General features: G+C 43.9%; 1 protein-coding gene across 3 annotated transcripts in view; it reads right to left on the bottom strand.

Annotated features, from left to right (window-relative positions):
* Positions 1-11407: 11407 nt before the first annotated feature.
* LOC122719480 (homeobox protein aristaless-like) overlaps positions 11408-22115 on the bottom strand; it is a 69050-nt gene continuing 58342 nt past the window's right edge. For 2 of the 3 annotated variants that reach the window (XM_043945314.1, XM_043945316.1), the window contains exon 3: positions 11408-14405. In XM_043945314.1, coding sequence (XP_043801249.1) covers positions 13712-14405 — 694 coding nt within the window. In that variant the 3' untranslated portion in view covers positions 11408-13711. Of the gene's footprint in view, positions 14406-18092; positions 18139-22115 lie in introns of all 3 variants that reach the window. The other variant, XM_043945315.1, reaches the window with a different exon arrangement.

Below are 22115 nucleotides of genomic sequence, written 5' to 3'. Positions count from 1 at the left end.
GAAAAAGATTTTTCGACTATTTTAAAGAGCAGGCCTCGAATAACACGCTCGATTAACATTTATACGGTTTAAGAGAAACGATTCGACTTTCGGATGCGATTACTTAAAAGTCGTATATAAGAAATGGTTGGTTAATTTAAAAGCAATCGCGATACGCGTGTTATAACACTTGTTCTCGATATTTATCTTTACCTTGTAATTTCACCAATAAATCGAGAAGAATCTTTTGTCGTCGATTTAAACCACGATTTATACACGATATATACTCGTTCCCTCGGATGGATACGAGATTATGGATGATTCGAATCGATCGTTTTTACGTTCGTGGTCGTTTTGCGGATGTCTCAAAAGAGTCGGGATAACTCGATTGGAGATGGGGAGGGGGGGAAGAAAAGAAAGAGAAGATCGAGAGAAAGAGTGAGAGAGAGAGAGACGGTTTGGGAGAAAGTTGGGGAGGGAAAGGGTGGGATTGGAGGGCGCAAAGTAACGCCATCAGACACGCGAATGAGAAACGGGACGGTGTTTCGTGGAGGCAGGAGGTCCGAATGGGCCAATAACTTTGCGAGCTTATGTTCTTGAATATAAAGGGGACATTGGTACTTTGCGGGACGATGTCACTTAAGTGTCCACCCTTCCTATTATTCCTGTTGCCCCCTTACGAACGTATACCGATGCACGACTGTCGTTTTTATTCAAATGCACGCCCCTGCAAACCGAACGCGATGGCACTCGCAAATTTGCCCAATGATTCACGATTCGCCATTCCACTTCCACGTCGAAGAAGCGTCAGGATTATGCCATCTCTCGATGTCGAGACGTCCATGTTCCATGTATTCCCCTATCTAAAAACTTTTGCAGACTTTGCTTCATTAATTTCCACCAGGGATGTGAAGAAACTCGCTTATATGTAACCGAGTAATTCGAGTTCAATGTAAGAAATCGATCGAAATAAAATCGAAGGTCCGATTCGAGACGATTGGAGACGATTCGATTGCATTTGTTCGAGGAGGAGGAGGGGGGGGGGGGAGAGTTGGGGAACAGTTGCTACTCGCCGGTACTCGTCCACGCGGGCACGCGGCACGTTGCCCGCGAGCTCCTGTGGCGCTCACCGGGTTTCGACACCCACACGCCGTGTCGCCTCACCAAACACATAAATAACGACAGTTTCGGAGAGACTCTGCGTCACCGTTCACCGTTCACCGCGTCCCAGCCATTTTCGATTCGGAATTACATTCGAAACTTTACCGATTTTTCATCACGAGTTTTCCTCGATTCCAAAATTCCCCCTCCCTCTTTTTCCTCGTAATTTTTTCCTTCCAATTAATATTTTAATCCTTCCAATTACTCGATTCCCCGATTTCGAAAACGAATTGGAGGGTAAATTAGGGGTTGAGAAAGAAAAGAGGGAGGGGAAAGAAGCGATCAAGCGGAATATATAGCTTCAACGCGATACCGTACTTTATATCGTTTGCCACCTGTTATGTCGCGAAACTCTTGCGAGTGAAGGAAAACGCGCGTTCGATGTAGATATCCAGAGATTCGATCGAGCAAGTTTCGCGGGTAAAGGAGTTCCCGGTAATCGAAGTTTGTTTCTTAATCGGGTAGGGGTATATGTGCGCAACAGCACAGGTCGAGCTTTTGGATTTGACGTGTTCATTAGAAAAGCTTCGAGACTGTTTCGCGTTAATGATCGAGGTTGTGCGGGGAACGCGTCAAAAGCGAAGGGATATTTTGCGACGCCTACACGCGGATCTCGCGTGGCTTCGGGCATTAAATTAATCGTACGTTTCGTTTGCCGAGAACCGCGGTTCTACGATCGTATACAACGGATACTATGTTACCGCTGTCACGAAACTGACGTTTTGCATTTACCGTGCACGACGAACGACAAGTCCCTGTATCTCGTTCTCTATTGCTTCGACGACGCCTTCGCCGACACTCTTGATCGTATCTCGACCTAGTCGGGAAACTATCTATTCGGAATTTATTCGTTTACTCGATACACAAACTAACGCTTTCGATATTACCCCATGAATTTGAAGAAAATTGGATCGATAGTATCGTGCTGGAATGGACGAGTTGAACGCGTAATTTGACGTATTAGTTGGTAATTCAAAGTATGGAGAGATGTATAATGCACGAAACGATCGATTCGACGATAAATATTCTTCAGAGGTAACATAAATACAAAATAATCGTCCAACAAGCGGAAACTTGAATATATCATGTGTAACACGAATTGTGCACCGGGTTGTGTAAATATCGGTTATTAATAACAGGATATGGTATATAAAGTATAACAGGCTGGTGATACGTGGACATTCCTTCCATCCAACGTTATTCTTCTTTCCAAATGGAAAAAATTTCCGAACGATTATTTACGAGCCGTCGAACCCGAGAACTCGAGAGTTCTCCAGTCTTTTCCCAAGGAAAGGTCGCCGACTCACGAAGGCGACTTCCCGCTCACGGGAAGGAATTCTAATCTCCCCGATTGGACGTGGGTCTTAATAACGCGAGTCTATCTTAATTAAATTAAAATTCTCATCCCAAGCCCACCACCACGCTCTCCTCTTAGGGCGTGTCTCTTAGGATCCCTCGTTCGAGCCAGGCGAGTTTTAACCATGGAGGCACAAAACTCTCCGCGCCTAGATATCGAGATACCACGAGAGAACAGTCGTCGAAAAATCGTTCGATCCTTTCCCCGATGCACACTCGTACTCGAACGCATCCAAATTACCATGGTAAATTAATCTATCCCCGAGGAGAGGGCTAATATCGACGAATTTACTTTGTAGTTTCCACGCCTTTCTCTTCGAACCACGTCTCGGGGCCAACACGAACGGGGCCCCTCTCTCTCTTTCTCTCGAAGCATCCGCGAGGCATAATATTACCATTCTTTATTCTTTAACGATCGGCAGCCAGCCGAGTGTTTCATGGTCGGGCCTCTCGTCTGCCCTCCTCCTCCTCCTCCTTCGTTCTTCCTTCTTTACGATTCCGTCCCAATTTATTACGAAACCGAGGGCTTTTCCCGCGAGAGTCGAACGATCGAGTCGGCTCTAGCCGTCCACTCTCTTGCCGGGCCCTCTCCAACGCGCCCTCATTTCGTATTCATAAAGATGGTGGGTTCCGAGGGACTCTCTTAATATACGAAGAATACGAGGCCTCTCTCGAGCGACCCTGAACAATCTTCCTCGACTAATTACCGTGAAATATGACTGATCGAGAAATTTGGCCGAAGCGCGAACTCTCGTAAATCGAACGATATAAAGGTAATTCCTAAGGGGAGGGGAGGATGGAATTACGTTTTACGAGTCGAATTGGTATTGCGTAGAGAGGTTTTTGTGGCGTATTGAAAGAATTTGTGGATGATAATAAAATTGCGATAATATTTTTCTTAAAAATTATTGATCCATTTTTATCTCGAATCGAATCGTAGCGCGAAGAACAGAGGATTGGAAATGCTTGAAATTAAATATATCATGAAGCATAATAACGATCCATCTCACACACGTTACATTTATCTCATCCAGATTCATCCTAATAAGTGTTATTCACAATCGGCGCAGTAACGGATAAAACGATACGATTCAAATAAGCGATTAACACGCTTTAGACACTCTTTTCGAGTAAAAAGAAACAAACGTAGCTTACGGTTGAAGAAAAAAAGAAGAAGAACCCGACGAGACGAATCAACGAACGGGTTATTTCGATCGAGGAATCAAAGTCGCGTTAACGTCCCGCGCGTGGAACGAAAGGCGAAGCATCAATTATCGTTGGGACTCGTTTCGGTGGACGTTCGGTTAAAATTTTCGAAAAATCTCGTTCCGTAATTGTTTATTGTGATCGAGGGTTCGGCTGGAACTCGGCGGCCCCCCCGTGGCGCATCGCGAATGGGATCTAAAAGGACGAGAGGAGTGGAACGTGGGTTCCTACCGTTAACATCCGACTTTACGACGCATCCTGGTCGCACGAGGCGTGCACCTCGCGGGGCCTCGTACAAGCCCCCGTAATTTGATAATATAGGGTTATGGTGGCGCCAAGCTGAGCCGTTTAAATTCATAACATTGTTTATTCCTATTAGACCGACCTATTGGGCCCGTTCCGCGCGATATTTCATTCGAAAGCAAGGCCGGTGCCGCGCGTGGACGAGTCCTTTTACCTCGATTCAACCCGACCGTTTTGTATCGTATCACCCGACCCATTATCGGCCGACCAATTTTCTCTCCTCGGCTATAACCTATAACAACGTTTCCAAAATGAAATATTCACGATCACCGAGTGAAATATCCCCACGCGAGTATATCCACGAGATTCGAGAGGAAAACGATCGGTGCCCATGATCGATAAACCTCGATCGTTCTTCCTCTCTACGAGCGATATTTTATGATGGCATTCCTTGATCCGTGGTGGACGTATTTGTAATATACAGCGCATGGAGGGGGAGGGGAAATTAAAAGAAATGGTTGCCTCGTTCTCTCAAATTGTTCGTGTACGCGTCGAGTAACAACAAATGTTTAAATTCTCTCGAAAGTTTCGATCGAAACTGTTGGTTGTTAGGTATCGTTTCGAGTTGCCGCGCGGGACGGAACGTTCAACGTTCCTTGTTGCTCTTAGCCGGTTAGCTGTCAGCGAGAACGTGAAATATCGTCCTGCCCAACTAGTATCCAATAATTAGTTTACTCCTCATTACGGTTGGCCCGCGTTATTAGGAGGGCCAACACGGGTTCCACGGAGTGCGGAGAGAGGGAGGGAGAGAAGTGGAGGAGGGGAAAGGGAACGGACAGGAGGGAGAGCAGCTCTAATTAACTGAACGTTTAGGGGTTACTCGACCGGTCGACTCGCGGCCACGCCCGATCGGTTAACCAATTCCTTTCTTACCTGGTTTGTGCACCTCTCGGATACTTTGTGCCAATCTGCTGCCATCCTATGTTTGGTCAGTCCATCATTTTCGTTTCTTCTTTCTTTTTTTTTTTTTTTTCTTTTCCTTCCACGCGTATAACACCGCCACGACGGCGTATACCCTCTCTCGGCCGAAAAATTCGAATTTAATCGTTTCTCGAGTCAACGCTCGAGTATACCCTCTCCGCTACGAAACGTCGTAAATTTAAAGAAATGGAGGGATCAAAGAATCGAGAGGAGTAAAGATAAAGACCGAGGATGATGGAATAAAAAGGAGACACAGAGAAAAAGAGAGAAAGAAAGAGAATGAGGGTGCAAAGTTATCTCCGATCTTTGATCTTGGCAAGCGGTCGAATCGAGGAGGGTTCGTCGAATCCCTCGAGGAGGGACGGAGGAGGAGGATATAGAAAGGGAAGGGAAAGGGAGACGGAGAGGATGGAGGTTCCGTAGGAGGTATGATGCGCGGGAGCCATCTCTGTTAATCATCGCGTAATTACCGCTCCAATTATCAGATACCGAGATACGAGCACGGTGGATCCGTGCAGGACCCGAGAAGAATCTGTTAGCTCGATCCTACCTCTCCGATCTCTGGTATCTGGTTTGCGGCGTAGCTGCTCGTCATTCTAAACGAGCGACCGGCAACATCTCGGCCGATCTCGCCGATCGCTCACCGATCCCTGCCCGGCAACCGCCGCGAGAAAGTGTCAATTACTGCTAGCCGCCGATGGATCGTGCCGTGAGCAGATTAATCCGCCGGCGCCGGCCGGATCGTGGAACCTGGACGCGAAACGAATTTTAAACGAGGGAGGATTCGGCGCGAACGAAGAATTTCGAGGGATGGAGGACAGGAAGGGGTGGTGGTGGTGGTGGTGTTGTGGGATGAATTTCGAAAACGATTCATTCTCGGTTCGGGGCGCGTTCGTTTTTACAGGGCTCAACAGGGGCGGGACAATACTTGTCCAGCGGCCGGTAGGTTGAACAGGGCGTTACCTGGCATTCCTTGGTAAATTAACTTAGCGGGCGGCTGCAGCGCGCCGGCGAGCGGCGCGTCTCTCCCGCCAAATATTCATTTAAAAAGGTAAATGCAATTTTGCCGTTTTACGTGATTGAGATAATGCTCCCCCCGATTAACGGCCCATCTCTTCCTCGCTTCCTTCGTATCTCTTTTCTCTCCTCCTCTTCCCTCCCTTCTCTCGCTTCTCGAGTCCCGGCCCCTCTTTTGTCTTGCTCGGTAGCAAACGCGTCATTACCAAAATTCGACTCGTGGCCGTCCCATCCCAGCGTCCAACGAAAGCAGCTCCGACTTCAATTTTTCTCCAGGCGTACGAATTTTGAATCTCGCGCTCGTTCTCGTTTCCTTTCTTCTTTCTCGCCTCGAGAGAGAGAAGATTTCGAGAACGAGGAATTTTCTTTCTTCGGGATGGACGAACGAGAGCGAAAAGAATTATCGTGACTCGTCGGCGACTAAAAAAAATCGGTCGTTGATTTCGTTGAACCGATCGTTCGGTGGCTAAAAAGGGGCGAGATTCCAGAGAGAAACGAGCCGACGAGTAATTCGCGGAGGTCGTACATCATCCCCTGTGAACGGTTGTCCGCCTATTCGGTCGCTTCGTTTGGGCTTAAATCAAATTTACTAATTAACACCATTTACCAGGATCTATAGCGAGGGACTCGCGCGCTGTCCGCCGTCCGTGACTCTCTAAGCTCCTTTTTGTTTCCTCTTCAACGTCGGTACGCGTTATTGATGATGCTCGTTAAAGAGCTCTCACGTGCCTGTGGGGGCAGTTCTTCTTCTTCTTCTTCTTCTTCTTCTTCTTCTTCCTCCCGATATATACCCTCTTCTCTCCTCGCTCGCCGTATAACCGTTCCGTGGGCCTCTCGTCGAGTCTCTCGGACTCCTGTACGCCTGTGATCCATCCTCGTGCCACTCGGCCTAGCTGCCGCGGGACATTAGTCATCGACAATCAAGATGAATTCACTCTTAAACAATGACGCTTAATTTCAAGAAGCCACCGAACAAGACGAACAATCGCCCAATTCCCCTCGGACTCGCTTCTCCGCTCTTCCAACAATCCTCGCCAACCTGCTCGCCGATCCTCTTCGAGGATCTTTTACCACCGAACCTGCACACGCTTCGTTTCTCTCGCGTTATTACCCACTGCTACGCACGAACACACACACACACACACATACACACATATACACACGTATACACACATACATGTTTCGTAGGGGGTTAGATTTATGGTGCGTCGCATTATCACGTAAGGTAACGCGACACCGCAATTCCACTCGCCGGCACCGACGGCCAAACGCGCAAATTACCATCGCGATTGCGGCTAACTCGCCCCTTTACGCTAATAACGCAACACCACGCGGCGAATCGCAAACAAGGACGTGGAATACGCTCGCGGGACAAGCAATCTTTCCCACCGAGGGCGTAAACCGCAATCTGCCGCTAAATCATCCCATCCTCGAATATTTATTTATCCGCTCGATCATCCACGCATTTCACGCATTTTTATTTTTAATCCACGATTATCCCGACGATAAATATTTCTTGGGAAAGAAGAAGCTTTTAATAGGTGGAAACCAGAGAAATTGTCGTTCTAATTGAATCGAAGATATTAATGGAATTTCTTCAGATCAGGATAGATTTTATTTATGAAAGGAATTTATATATCCTTCGATTTTAGAATATTTATATATCCTTGCATTTTCGTATTTCTAGTCACAGGAACGAGAAATTATTTTCCATTGAAACAGAAAAAAGAAAAAAAAGAATTTGAATTCTCCCGAATGGAGATCCTCCAATTTTCTCACAGAGAATAAAGGGTCGTCGTCATCATCATCGTTCTCGAATAGTTTTCGAAACTTGCCACAAGGTTCCTCGTCACGAGGAGGAAGATCGGGGCGGGCATTGGAAATATCGAGTCGAGATGTGTCACCATCGAGAGGAAAGGGGTCGTTCGGGATAATCGTAGGCGTTCGTTATTTATCAGTCGCATGACGTATACACGCGTATAGTTTTGCCATATAGACCCAGTGGGGTTTACATGTCCACCGACGCGATCGAATGCAAATATCACGAGACGCTCGCGCGGAATTATATCATTATTTCTCGGTTTGTGGCGGTGTGTGTGTGGCGTGGCTACGCCTCGTGGCCGTGTCTTTTTTCAAATAAGGAAATAAATTAAGACGTAATGGGCTTAATAAGGCTCCAGCCGGATAGCATTCCGCGACCATGCCGGTAACTAATGGCGGCATTTGCGCGTTTTATACCATGTCTGGTCTCACAACTGGTCTCTCCCTTGTAAATTTCCAAAACTCCGCTCCTTTTTCTTTTTCCTCTCCTCTTCCCTCCCCCTTCCCTTCCTTCGATTTTTGAGCATCCGTATCTTTTGTCTTTTAATTTTAATCAGACCATCGTGTTGTTATCATCGCGACGATGATAATCGAATCGTTGGAAAATTAAAAAAGGATTCTCGCTGAATATCGCGAATATCTCGGTTACATCGAACCGGTTATAATCGGTGTGTCGTCAAACTCGAACATTGACTCGTTCTGGGGATGATCGATGCAACGCTTCTTTTTTTTTTTTTTCTTTCGAATATCCGCTCGATCCGGTGATCAAGAACAAAGGAGGAGGAATGAGAGCAGATCGCGGAGATAACTCGATCTGCTCGCCGATAAATAGATCGTATCTACCTTCCCTTATTTTCCTTCCTTTATTTTTCCACGTTACGCGTCGATGTTAACGAGAAACTTTACACAATGTGTGTACAGTGTACACACTTGTTATTATGCTTGTATCTTGAACCGGTGAGACTCGATCTTCGATGAAAATACAAGGGGGAGGGGGAAGATCGAGGTGGATGGAGCAGGGTATACAAAAGAGAAAAGCAAATGGAGAAAATGGAGCAAAGAGGAGAGGGGAGAAGGAGGAGGAGAAGAGAGAGAATGAAACGGAGCATGGAAGCAGAAGCAGCCAGGGCCGAATATGATGTGGATCCGCTACATAAGACTGATACTGGATATACCTGGGATACAGGAGGCCGTGCAGCGGTGTAAATGCAATCAAGAAGGCCTCAATTAGACCGTCACGCCGTACATCCCTCATCTCCAAGTCTCTCGCCGCTCCTCCTTCCTCTTCATCGTCTTCGTTTCGTCGTCGTCCACCTTCCTCCTCCTTCCTCGTCATCTTCTTTTCTTTCAACTTCTCTTCTTCCTCTTCTTCTTCGTTTCTTTTGTCTCTTTCTCTCTCTCTCTCTCTTACGCGTTCCACCTTCCATTTTCCCTTGCCATGGTTACCATGGATTCCTCCTTGCCACTCGTTTACAGATACAAATTTAAAAAACGAGAAGAAGAAGAAGAAGAAGAAGGAGAAGAAGAAAAACGATGTCGTTCGTAGATAGTTTTAAAAAACTTGTTGCGAAGCCGGGATAATGAAAAGCGTGAGGGAAACTTTGACACCTTACAGCTAATCGAATTATAAAATTGGAGACATAATTGGAGACGTAATTCGAAAGGAAGGGGGACGATTACGACCGATTAACTCCGAGTCGAGGCTCGAACGCTTTAGTAAAAAGGGCCACGATTTCGTCGTAAACCGTCCACTTTCCCTATCGTTAGACCCTATTAAACCAACTATATATGAGAGTACACAAGGGAGGTCTACGAAAGTTTTTAACCGAGCTTAAGCGAGAGGCCGAGATTAAGGGGGCTGTTTAATCTGCATCCATCGCGATGATAGGTAACGGTTGGAGGGAATCATCGCGGAGGCCTTCACGTTAACCGAGTTAGTTACAGCAAACCCTGCAATTAGGGATTGTTAACTGGATAAAACCTTACGCGTGCTCCGCGTGAAGGGGGAAAAAACGAGGACCGTTTAGAAGATGAGGAGTAATCGCGGCTGCCCAAGGTGGTCAAAGGAATTCTTTATCCTATAAATTTCATCGGGACGAGAATGGAAGACGATCGATCTTCGAATCAGTTTTATATATATATATATATATCTTTTCATACCGTTTTTCACATCTCCAACTTATTCCTTAGGAAAAAGAACCGCTTTTTATAAGAGCAAACATTCGAAGATTGTGCCCACCAGCAACCTTCTCTCGGATAAGATGCACGTTGACCGTGTAACTATAACCTTAACCGGTGTTTTATCGAAACAAATCACTGTTTCGAGAGCGCATTCTTCTCGACCCCTAACGTCTAACGTTTCTTTTTTTCGGTGAACGTAGCCGGTTTGGAAGCCGGTTGCTACCGATCGCTAAATTCATTCCGATGTAGACAGTTATTAGGTGGCTAGAGCCGGTGTAAAACGTCGCTATAATGATCGGTTACTAACTAACTGCCTTTCTCCACTATCCCCCGCGCGACGTATAAACATCCACAACGTATATATGCATACGTATATATACGTGTATAGCGGAGAGCAGCGGTGCACTTAGCCCATAACCCGCGGGCACCCTCCGATACTGTTTACACCGTAGTAATTTGCTAATGGCCAGGCCAACACGATGAATTCGGGATCGAGCGGTTGCGTGGTCTGCATTTCGGATCGCGCTGGACCACGCGCTGACCAGGACGGAATCATCGCAAGCCTCTCGATCGCCATCGAGGGACACGCCTTCCCTCGTTCTCGTCCGCCTTTTATCGTTCCTCCGCGCGTTATCGAGTCGACTTCTTAGGAAAAATTGTTATCGGCTACTCTCCAACGTCTGATTATCACCCAACGTAATTCAATATTTCAGAAATATGGTGGTGGCGCACATCTTAAATGCCTCTCTCCCTCTCTCTCTGTCTCGTTTCTTCGAGAAAGAAAGAAAGAAAGAAAAAAGAAAAGGAAAAAGATCATCCTCTCCTGTTGCGTATGTCTTTTTTTTTTTCTTTTCAGAGAGATCAGAGAGATCCATCGAATCGAGTTTTTTAGTTGTAGAGACACGATTAGAAAAGATTATGCGTTTAAATTGGTGGATGGTTTCGTTAACGATGATGTTATTCGAGATATCCTTTAGCGGGCTCAGTTGGATCGCGACGAGACGAACGAAGCGAGACGTGTTTAAAGACAGCGTCAGTTTTGATCGGCGGATCGGCGTTCTGTCGGTAATCGTTCGATTTATCAACCACGAGATCGTTAGCGCTCGGTGGGGAACGAAGGTATTCACGGTGCTGTTAATTAGCTGACGCGCATTAATGGGTCGAGACTCCATTAAACTGTAAAATATTTAAATAACTCGACGACGGGCGTGCCTGAATGCGAATTACTCGTCGTAAGTCAGTCGACCAAGTCTTGAAAGTCTTCGTACGTAGAAGTTAGAAGAGTTGTAACGTATGTGCTATGGGATGATATATAATGATACGTTTTTCTTTCTTTTCTCTCTCTCTCTCTCTTTTTTTCTCTTGAAATTTGCCTATAAATTAATATTTTTTTTTCAACCGTGCATCGTGACATCTTTATTCATTGGATAGATAGGGTTCGTTTAATAAATAACGACGCTCATTCTCTTTTTTGTTCTTTCTTTTTTTCCCCCGCTTTATCTTTTTCTTTCTTCTTTGCAATGATTTTATTCGTCGTAAAAAGAGGAAGGTAAAAAGGGTGAATGAAATCAAGTACAATGGACACCCGATGCTTTGTTTTACTCGTGGAAAATGGAACTCGTGAAATCGTTCGACAACGTTCGTTGCATTCTCTCTTCGTTTCGTTCGAGATCCTTGAAAAAAAAAATCGATAAATTTTTTTTAGAAGTTAGAATTTTGATCGTCTCTTACTTGTTCATTCTATTTTTTTCTTTTTTTTTTTTTTTTTTTTTTTTAAAAATCGTAACGTTCCCTCTTCTCGCGTGACATCGACGAATACGTTATTCCGTTTGAAAAGCGAGGGTTCTTTCGAGAAAAACATTCATAATATTGTCGTCAAAAACGATGCACACAATCGGATATGTACTTGCAAGATCTCTTCAACAAAGTTACGCATACGTCGTTAATTATTTACAGCCAACTTACACGCTAAATATGCTTATACAGTCGTAAAACTTATAATATATGAACATCCAAGAATTAATGAACGCCGTATATAAATACTTTCTCTTATCTAAATTGCGTATAACGTGTCTGTGTAAAAGTAATCGAATCACACGAGCTGTCCCCGTTTTTATTATTAGGTCATCTATTAAATAATCTCGACGGATGATGATTTTTGTTTAAAAAAATCTTTCAACTCACGTTTGACGTTTTACAACGTTACGTTTTTTTCGATTTTTTTTTTTTTTTCGTTTTTCTCTTTTTCTTCTTTTCTCTAAATAAGAAAAGTTCTTCATATTTACAATAAAAATTATGCAGCGGTTAAAAAAATGTTATTCGAGAGCAAATTTTTTATCGCAATGCTAAGAATTCTTTCTGTGGACGGACATCTTTCGATGATGTTTGCTTAAAGATACTCCCCTATTGTACATAATAATTAATAAGTAGACGATTCTACTGGTTCACGGTTCGCCAATATTCCCTTCATGATCATGTGTTTTCGGATTATTTTTTCAAATTTATACAAAAATTTGTTATTCGTTACAATTTTTCTAAACAATTCTATGAAAATTCAAGATGTCTGTTTCTCGCGAATATATAATTCTTTCGACAAATGTGTTTTATGTATCCGCGGGAAATTTCGTGAATTTTCGACGGGATAAAACAAATTTGAAAAATATTCCGAAAATTTCACGCGAACGTGTAAATATTATATTTCGTTACAGTTCGTTCGTATCTCGCCGCTTTAATTAAACGTAAATTATATACAACAAATTGTATACGAAGAAATATATTCGCTTAATTCCTTGTTTTCTCGCAATCGTTTAAACGCACAGAATTCGTATTGTGAAACGAGGAAGGTTCTTCTATTAAGAGGAAGGCCGAAAGAAACTCGTTTGTACACGGACAGGTATATCGTTGTTTCTCTTGTAACGAACGACATTGTAAAAACTGTCACCAAAGTGATTCATTGGGTCACGATCCACGCAAAAGAGCAATGACACTTCTAACATCCATTAAAAAAAACTCGTACACTAATTGTGCGTTTCTTAAATGGTCGTCGAAGTTGTCAACGTGGACATGACGCACGGAATCGTTGGTTTATATTACACGAGTATATTATACGAGTGTGTGTGTGTGTCTGTGTGCATGTTTGTGTACGTGTATGTGTATCTGTGTGTACGTGTATGTGTATGTGTATAGTTGCAAGAAATCTTTCGCAAAAAACACGTTGCCTAAAGTCGCTCGAGAATCTTCGAATTCCGTAAAACGATGATCGATCGATCGATCGAGACGATCGGTAAACGTACGATTCATGAAAACGTGTGTACGATTTACGTCGATCGTCTCCTAACCATCGATGATCGTCGATACGCGATTCGAAGAAAAAGAATCGAGGCAGATAGTGTCTCTAACGTATTATATATTAAGTAACAAAGGCACAAGTGATCACAGAAAGAAGGATAACTACAATTCTCAACCTTCCTTCGCGTACACGCAATTAACGGTACAAAAGTGTTCAACCACTTCGAAGCGAGTTCTTTGGTTCGTATCTTGTACGAAACATACAAAATATGCGGACTTACTTAAGAAGGCGCGCATACAATTGATATCGGTCGATGCATAATCATCTGACACTGACTCTATACCCCCATCTTCCCTCTTCAACAACAACGACGAAGGAAAAGAATTATTCGTCGTCGACGAGTTGAAATCCGTAACGTCTTAAATTTTTATTCCCTCGCCACTCCAGTTTTATCTACTCGATGATAACGAAAAAATGTTAATTGTTGATTTTTTTCGACGAGAAGAGATCACGATCGTAAAGTAAAAAATGCAAGTAAGCGAAGGATTTTCTAAACGTTAAGAATCTAAGATGACTAAACTCTTCAGCTGATGAGATCCCCGTTTTTGCGAAGCATCTCGAGGTGTAGCTCGTACTCCCTGGCCTTGAGTCTGAGGGAGGCGATGCTGTTGGTTCGTCTGTCGATGTCGGGCAGCCCCACGGTGGCCGTGGGCGAGCCTTGGGGCGAGCTGGCGGTCGGCGGGGGCGGCGGGACTTGCGGGTGCGGCAGGCCGATCGCGGGCGCCGGGGGGGGCGGGGGTGGTGGCGAGCCGCGGACCAATTTCGGCCTCTGGGCCGCGGATATGTTGGCCAGCAGGCTTTGAAAGGACGCCGCCGACGTGTAAGGCAGGGGCATCCCAGGTGGTAGCAAAGGTGGCGGCGCGCGATGATAGGGATGAGCGGTGTAACTACCGGGGAGGACCGGCCCGTGACCCAGAGGTGGGTAACGAAACGCGTCGAACGGTTTCCGCAGGGCAAACGTGCCCAGGTGGGCGAAAGGGTTCGGCAAGGTCGGCGCGACGACCGCCGACGCTGGTGGCGCACTCGATCCCAAGTACGGATTGTACGGATGTGCCTGGGGCCCGACCTTCTCCTGTTTCCGCCACTTTGCGCGTCGATTCTGAAACCAAACCTGTAACCAAACCACCGTGTATTATTTATTTTCTTTCCTTCTTTTTTTTTTTTTTTTTTTTTTTTGTTCTTCCTTCCCCTCGTGTCTTTACAGCAACGAGCTGTAAGACGAGAAGAGGCGAACCGGAGGTAACGATCACTTTTCCGAACCTATTCCACTTTTATTTTTCTATTTTTGGAATATCGTTCGAGGAAGGGAAAGGACGAGGAGAGGCAACGATCGGAGGAAGGGAAAGGACGAGGAGAGGCAACGATCGGAGGAATCGGTTTCGAGAAACGAGAGATCGATCCGATTCCGGGTCGGAAAGCAAATATACCACAGCTTTCGTTTCTCTGGAAGTTGTTGGGGAACCGTGCAAGTGCGAATTCTGGTTAACGCGACGCGTTCCTCCTTTTTTCAGGAAGCTCGCGGTGTATCATTATCGGCGAGGATGGAAGAAGGAAGCCGAAGGAGATCGCTGCGAGGTATCTTTCTTCCTTCGCCTACCTGTGGCCCCCTTGTCTTTATTTTCCCCTCCGAAATAATCGAAAACGAAATATCGGCCATCGGTAAACCCGTTACTCGCCGTTCTTTTGGCCCACTTTCCAACCAAAAATTACGAAAAGATTAGATTCTCTGTCTCCCATTCCCCTTCTGATCCTCTTTTCACGAGAGAGCAATTCTTCGTGTTTCTTACATCGATCATTTATAAATAGGAAAAGGATGTTTTCAGGATTATCGAATTATCGAAACGATGATCGTTCGTGATGCGTTCCAACGCATTCCATCGCGAAAGTTCCTCGAAGACTCGAGCTCTAATCAGTTCAACGGAAGCTCTCCTCCCTTTTCTCGTCCACTCCTTTCCCCTTTTCCCCCCTTCTTTTTTTCCTCCCGTTCGTTCCTTTAACGGACTTTAATTCCGCGGTCTCCTTTTCGGTTGTTAGGTCGATTTCGCGTCGTGGTTGAAACACGACACGAAACCCGCGTATGTATACTTGGATTTCAACGTTATCGTCGAGAGAAGTCTCTCGCAGAAACGAGAAGAAGACAAACGATTCCACTCCAACAAATTGCTTTCATATATCTCGTGACAGAGCGTAATGACGACAACCCAACTTGGTTCAATAACCGCAAGCTTTGTCGTAAACATCTGCTCGTTTCTGGAGAAGAAGATATTCTACCAAAAAGAAGAAAAAAAAAAAAAAAAAAAAAAAAAAGGAAGAAGAAAAAGAAAGAAATCCTCGTACGCGGTTCGTTTCGTAATACCAGGATTCAAGTTTGAGAAAAAGATTTCAGAATGTAATTTGTCTCGAAAGACAGTTTTATAGGCTCACCGACACGCGACAAATTACCTTCGAGGATTGTTCGCCTTCGAGATACTTCGAGATCGGAATATACACGTACTTCGTTTCGCTATATTTTTTTTAAACGCCACTTTTTTTTATTTCCTTTGTTAGGCTAGGAAATCAAAAGGACCGCCGAAAGATGTAGACACTCCCATGTACACGATCGACGACGAGATGCAGCCTCGTCATTGCACGGGAGAGGGAATGGGAGCGTGTTGGAAGGATATTTCGAGATGACTTTGCGATTCGGGAATCGATTCGATCGATCAACGCGTAGAAAACTATTCTATGACTCGTGAGATTACGAGATTCTATCCTGCTAACTACTAATCTCTCCCACTTTTTCCCTCTCTTCTTCCTGAAAGAAAGAAGTTTCCATCCCTCGACTGGTTCTATCCTCGAAAAACAATTCTTTCTTCCACTATTTCTCTCCATTCAATCCGTATAACCCTATATAAACGAAAGAACAAGAGACGACACAAGAGAGAGAGGCAAGAAGAGAAAAGAAATATAAAGAATATAAAGAAATATAATAACGAAACTATAATACTAATAAATAACTAATAAATAACTAATAAATAACGAAACGCGCGTGCGTTTGAAACGAGTAAATTCTTTCTTCGTTAATCGAGAAAGGATTGAAATGAAAGTCGAACGATTGCGTAACGTAAACGTAGAAAAAAGAAACCGTACAACCATGGTCGTGGTTATGGACGAAAAAAAAAAAAAAGAAAAAAGAGCAAGAGTAAGAGGTAATAATGGTTAAAGAAGGAAAAGAAGGAAAACGTGTGTGTTCCACGGGTGAATCGAACGATCAAACGGACACGGTGGAACATGCAAACTCGTTGCTAGGCTGTATGGAGAGTTAAAGGTGAATGGGGTGTGGGGGGTCGGGTGCCAGGACCCCCCACAGCGAGCAGGATTGCCCCCAGCAGGGAGCTAAACATCCGAGTTGCGGCTTTTAAAACAAAACGTAACCACGATTCGCCGCCGGAACCTAGTCGTTTCGTGCTTAATCGTGCCGCATTAATTACGCCGGCTACGTTCTCTCTCTCTCTCCCTCTCCCTTTCATCGACTCTCTTCCCTTATTCCAGAGGGGAGGGGGACACCACGCGCAACTTCCTCAAACGAAACCGTTTCCTCTTTAAATGATTACGCTTTGCGGATAGATCGGGAATTAATATCTCGTGGAATATTCTTCGACGCGTACTCTCGAGAACATCGATCAAAATTAACGTTCGGACAAGGACGACGTTGGTAATTAAATATTCGAATGGTCGATCAATCACGAAAATTTTTTATACGTTCACTGAGAGAGGAAAAAAATTTTTTTAATATATGGATTGTATTTACGATTATACTTTTCCTCCAATCGATTGTTTCGAATGTAATTTTTTTTATTTGGATATAAATATATTTTACCGAAAGGTAAATATTTTGTAACATGGATAAATAATTATGATTTCATCAATTATCCTTCCAAGTGATTTTCGCTAATGAAAAGATTATTTTTGACGTGGCAACTTTATTATATCGAAGAACTCGTGCGAAGATTTTTACGACCGATTATATAATGTCGTAATGTAGTTTTATCAGAACGAACGTTTGGTTAACGTTCTTTCGATAAATTAAAGACGTATAAAGAGGATTTCTAAAAATGATTAGCAGGGATCCTCGATATTATGTCATTCTTAATAACGTTCCTCGTGAGGCGTGCGCTCGTATAATAAACTCTAAATTCTGAATAAATTATCGATTTGCGACGGATGATGACGTATTTGCAAGTATAATGAAAAGTGAAGTTCCATGGGGCGCGAGGAAGACACGTGTAAATACGGGCCCCGCGTCGAAATAAGATAAACGCGCGTGAGAGAAAGAGAAAAAGAAGAGGAGAGAGATCGTGAAGTGAAGAAGAAGTATAGCCACGAGGACTAAAGGGAAGGACGAAGTAAATACTGGGAATAAATTAAATTAATCGAGTAAATTAACCGGTTGTTCATCCGCCAAAATTTTATGGACGTGCTTATGGTATGGCAACGTGACACAACGAGATATCACCCAAACAATTTACTCATTTTTCCTTTCCATTAGTTCATTTAATTTAATTAGATCTATCATTTACGTTATATTAAATCGTGTTAATCGAATAATCGTAAAAAGAAAAAAAAAAAAAAAAAAGAAACAAAAAAATGCATACGAAATACGCGATAAAAAAGCATTAATGAGGAACATCTAATAAATAAGTAAGCATCGTTTTGCATCGCTTTGATATAATAGTTTGCGATGCATATAAATGCAAACAAACAACATGGAAGAAAATTAGCGAGATCGATTGAAAAATTGACGTACTAATTTACTAACCTGTATCCGTGCCTCTGTAAGACCGATCTTCATAGCTAATTCCTCTCTGAAAGAAAGAAAAAAAAAAGAAATAAATTTGCAAGGTTAACACGAATTAGGCGTGTGAGACAGAGTTTCGCGTATTCGCACCGGATAAAGTAATAAGAAATTTAAGAAAATTGAGACGATTGTAAATATATTGGTACAGGATCGCGAATAATAGCAATAAAGAAACTACGAAATCTCGGCAACGCGAGTAATCATACATCCATTAAATTAATTAGAACGTTTGTAAGAAATCAATTAATTTCATTACGTCTTCCAACAACGTGTGATTTTCAATCCGATTGCCATTCGCATAAATTACGTGTGACGAGTGTAACGCATTGTAGCACGGCATTTTCATAATTATTCACCACTGCTCGAGTAATAGATCGTATCTCGGCCTCACACACACACACACACACACACACACACACACACACGCACGCACGTGCATACTTAACAAATTTGCAGCAACGCGACGACTATGTTTCTCCGGATAGATATATTATACGCATATCATTATTTACAATAAATTAAACGACTATTAGCAAAGATTGCACACAGTTAAAATGCAACAGTTTATATAACGTGCAAAAATCATTGGCGTTTCTGTGGAATAATGAATAATTATTTTTTCGCTTCGTCTTTCTTCTTCTTCTTCTTCTTTTCCTTTTTTTTTTTTTCTTCCTCCCCTCCCCGATAACTTTTTTATTTCATTCCTTCTTCTTTTCTCTCTCTCTATCTCTCTCTCTCTCTCTCTGTTTGCCACCGACTCCTTGAACCGTATCACGTGATCACGTCAAGGGAAAAATCGAAAGATCGCATCGAGCGCGTGTCGCGCTCGTCGTTCGGATCAGGGTTAAACAAAAATTGCGGAAGCGAGGCAAGCCTCTCTCTCGATTTCTCCATTCCTAGGGGTTTCTAGGGGTTTTTTGTCGGTCGCAAAAAAAGGATCGAGGCGAGGATGCCGCGATTATTGTTACGTATCGATGTCCGGGATATACGAAATATCCCGATCCTCCCCACTCGCGCCGTCTCGCTAGACGGCCTGCGGGGTTTCTCATCTCGCACGCAAATTGCCCAGATGTTCCACGAAATCGCGAGGAAATATCGGTGATTATATCGCGCACAGAAGCTGCTTCTTCCCTTCCCCCGATCGGTTCAATCTCGTGTTTAGGCGAATTCGAGTATACACGAGGTTACGTTTCAGTTAGTGCCCGCTCGAAATTACAGGGACTTTGGAAACAACCTCTCGAAAATTGGCCGAACTGATTTATGCCGTTTTTATATCGTCGCGCCTCTCTCGGGTGAAATAGACATTGGACCCATTCGCGTGATCTTCTCCTCTTATTCCAAGTCAAATCGGATTAACGTAATTTTATCTCAGAGATGATAAAAACGACGATTTATATATTTTTCTATTCGAAAAAAGAAACCGTGTGTGTTTCATCGGGACTAATTAATGAAATTTCGAAGAATCTTGGAAATCTTGGAAATTTATCCAATCCCTATCGTTTCCACGTTTAAAGACCCTCCATCTAAGATTATCGATTTCTGAAAATATCTTACTGCACTTGGTGAATATTTCGATAACGAATAATAAGAGAGGTCCCAATTTTTTTTTTTTTTTTAATTAAATAAGAAATTTTATTAAATAAAATTTAATAAAATAAGAAAATTTTATTAATTAAATAAGAAAGAAAGATCTCGTAAAGTTGTTTCATAAATTGTCGTTATTATTATTACCAAAATTGGCCATTTCATAATCGATTTCCAAGATTACGATATAAAATCGGTGTGCGTCTAAGCGGAATCTCGAGGAACGGCCGAGATCCGAGCGGGGCACCTTGGCCTGCGAGTAATAATAATTTAGCCTTTCCCTTTTTCTCCTCCAACACTCACGAACGTCCTTCTGGATTTAATAAGATCACGAAATTTCGCGGTTAGACGGGCGTCCCTAATTACACCCGCCGTTCACTGGCGACTCGGTTTATCCTCGATTCGCGTATCGTTATTATTACGTATCTCTCCCTTCCTCGATGTCCTTGCTATGGGAAATGCACGCTAGCCGCGGCTCGCCGCCACTCTTCCAAGTGGAGTACACACACGCGCGCGCGCGCACACATATAGAGAGGGCCGACGAGATTAGTCGTATCTAACCGTTCGACGTAACAGACAACTTGTGCAACTTCTTTCACGAATCCTCTCCTCTGCAATTTATCGCTGTGTAATTTTTTAACAGGCTCATCTATCTCCGCTCTCAACGAGCTCTCGCGCATGATGACGTCAGGCATATTTGTATCGTAAAATAAAACCGCTCCTTCCTTCGTCGAGGTTGAAACACGCGTTAATAAACGCGTTTGCTTCGATCGTGCGAACGAGGTGTCCGTGCACGAGTCCATGCACACTCGTACGAGAGAGAGAGGAAGTAAACAGTTTCCACACGATAGGATGTTGTTAATGTGATTTAAACCGCGATCGACTTTGCCGTTTCGCAATCGCGATACAAGCACGAGCTCCTCCTCGACTCTTCGAATCTAAGCGAGATAGAGAGATTCGGTTCGCTCTATTTTTCCTTTTTCCTTCTTTCCTCGCGGTTTCTCGCATTTTCTCTCCTTTCCTTCGCTTCCTATTCTTCACTGGGGAGGAAGGGCGAGTGCATACGCAACGCGAATACTCCCCCTCCAATAATCGTCTCAACCAATTTCTCGTTATCGTTAGAATTTTTCTCGTGTCACTTGTCCCGTCTCGTTACGTTTCTCGTTTCGCCTCATTAAAATCGAATGTTTTTCTGGGGCGAATAATGAATAAACATCGCGAGCGGAGATAAAGGATTAAAACTTATGCGAAATAGCGTGTCGTTGACGCGAGATATGAAAAGTTATTCCAATCAACAGTCGCGCTTTCAACCGGTCTGTCATTCAACTTGTATTTCCTTTTCTTTTTTCTTTTTTTTTTTTTTCTCCTCGAAACGGCACGCGTGTGAGTTTATCATTTTTCAACCCACCACGTGTAACACACATACGTCCCTCTTCGCCCAAGTAGATCTGGTATATAAATATACGCGGGTTCGAAACGAGGAAAAGATAGAGGAAAACGATAGGCGGCACAGGCGATCAAGGCGAAGCGAGAAAAGGATGGAGGGTATTAGCGTGAAAGGGAGGGGAAGCGAGACGGAGGGAACGTTAGCACGAGAGTAGCGTGCGTTGTGTCGATGCGGCCTGAGAGAGGCTTGGCGCGCGAGTAATTCGAGTAATTGCCGGACAATTACATTATCTAATTAACCTCGGAGGTCGAATCGGCCGGCCAGCTCTCTGCGCTCTCTCGAGCTCGTGATTGTCCCTCGTGGCGCAACCTTAATCGTTATTGTTTAACATGCTCGAAATTGTCGCCGTCCGTGATCGACCGATTGCCTCGTTCACGGAAACTCCAAAGATTAAAAATAAAAATTACTCCCGTTCCGTTTAATCAAACGTATTTATCCTCGCACGATCATCGTTTCGTATCTACGTAGGACACGCGTGGATTCGAATCTCACGAGTAACAAGTGTAAAAGAAAACGTGGATTCGAATTTTCTTTTTCAAGAAGTGAACAAAACACCTCCAACCACCTCTGAATACTTTCCTACTTTTCGCTCTGTTCGTCGATCGAGTATCGATGACGATCGAAGCTTCAATTCGTGATCGTGATAAAATCAGGGAAAGAATGACGGTGAGAGAAGACACTCGATACTAGATAGTGGCAGATCCGTGTCGTGCAAGACGATAGAGAAGCAGGTAGCTACGAGGTAATATCCGTGCATAATGCGATGCAATCCATCTCCTCTCTAACGATCGGGTTGGTCAACGAACAACCCTTGGAATTTACCATTAATCTCGGTATAAATCATACGTCTCGACTTCTGCTAGAAAGCTGCGTTCGAAACGGCAATTACCAATGGAATGACACGGCATTACGGACTATTTCGACGGTAGCGCGCCGCCAGTGTACTTTCCTCG

This window comes from Apis laboriosa, unplaced genomic scaffold (assembly GCF_014066325.1).
Source record: "Apis laboriosa isolate Shangri-la unplaced genomic scaffold, ASM1406632v1 scaffold79_cov154, whole genome shotgun sequence".
NCBI lineage: Eukaryota > Metazoa > Arthropoda > Insecta > Hymenoptera > Apidae > Apis > Apis laboriosa.
This window is presented reverse-complemented; position numbering and strand designations above follow the sequence as displayed.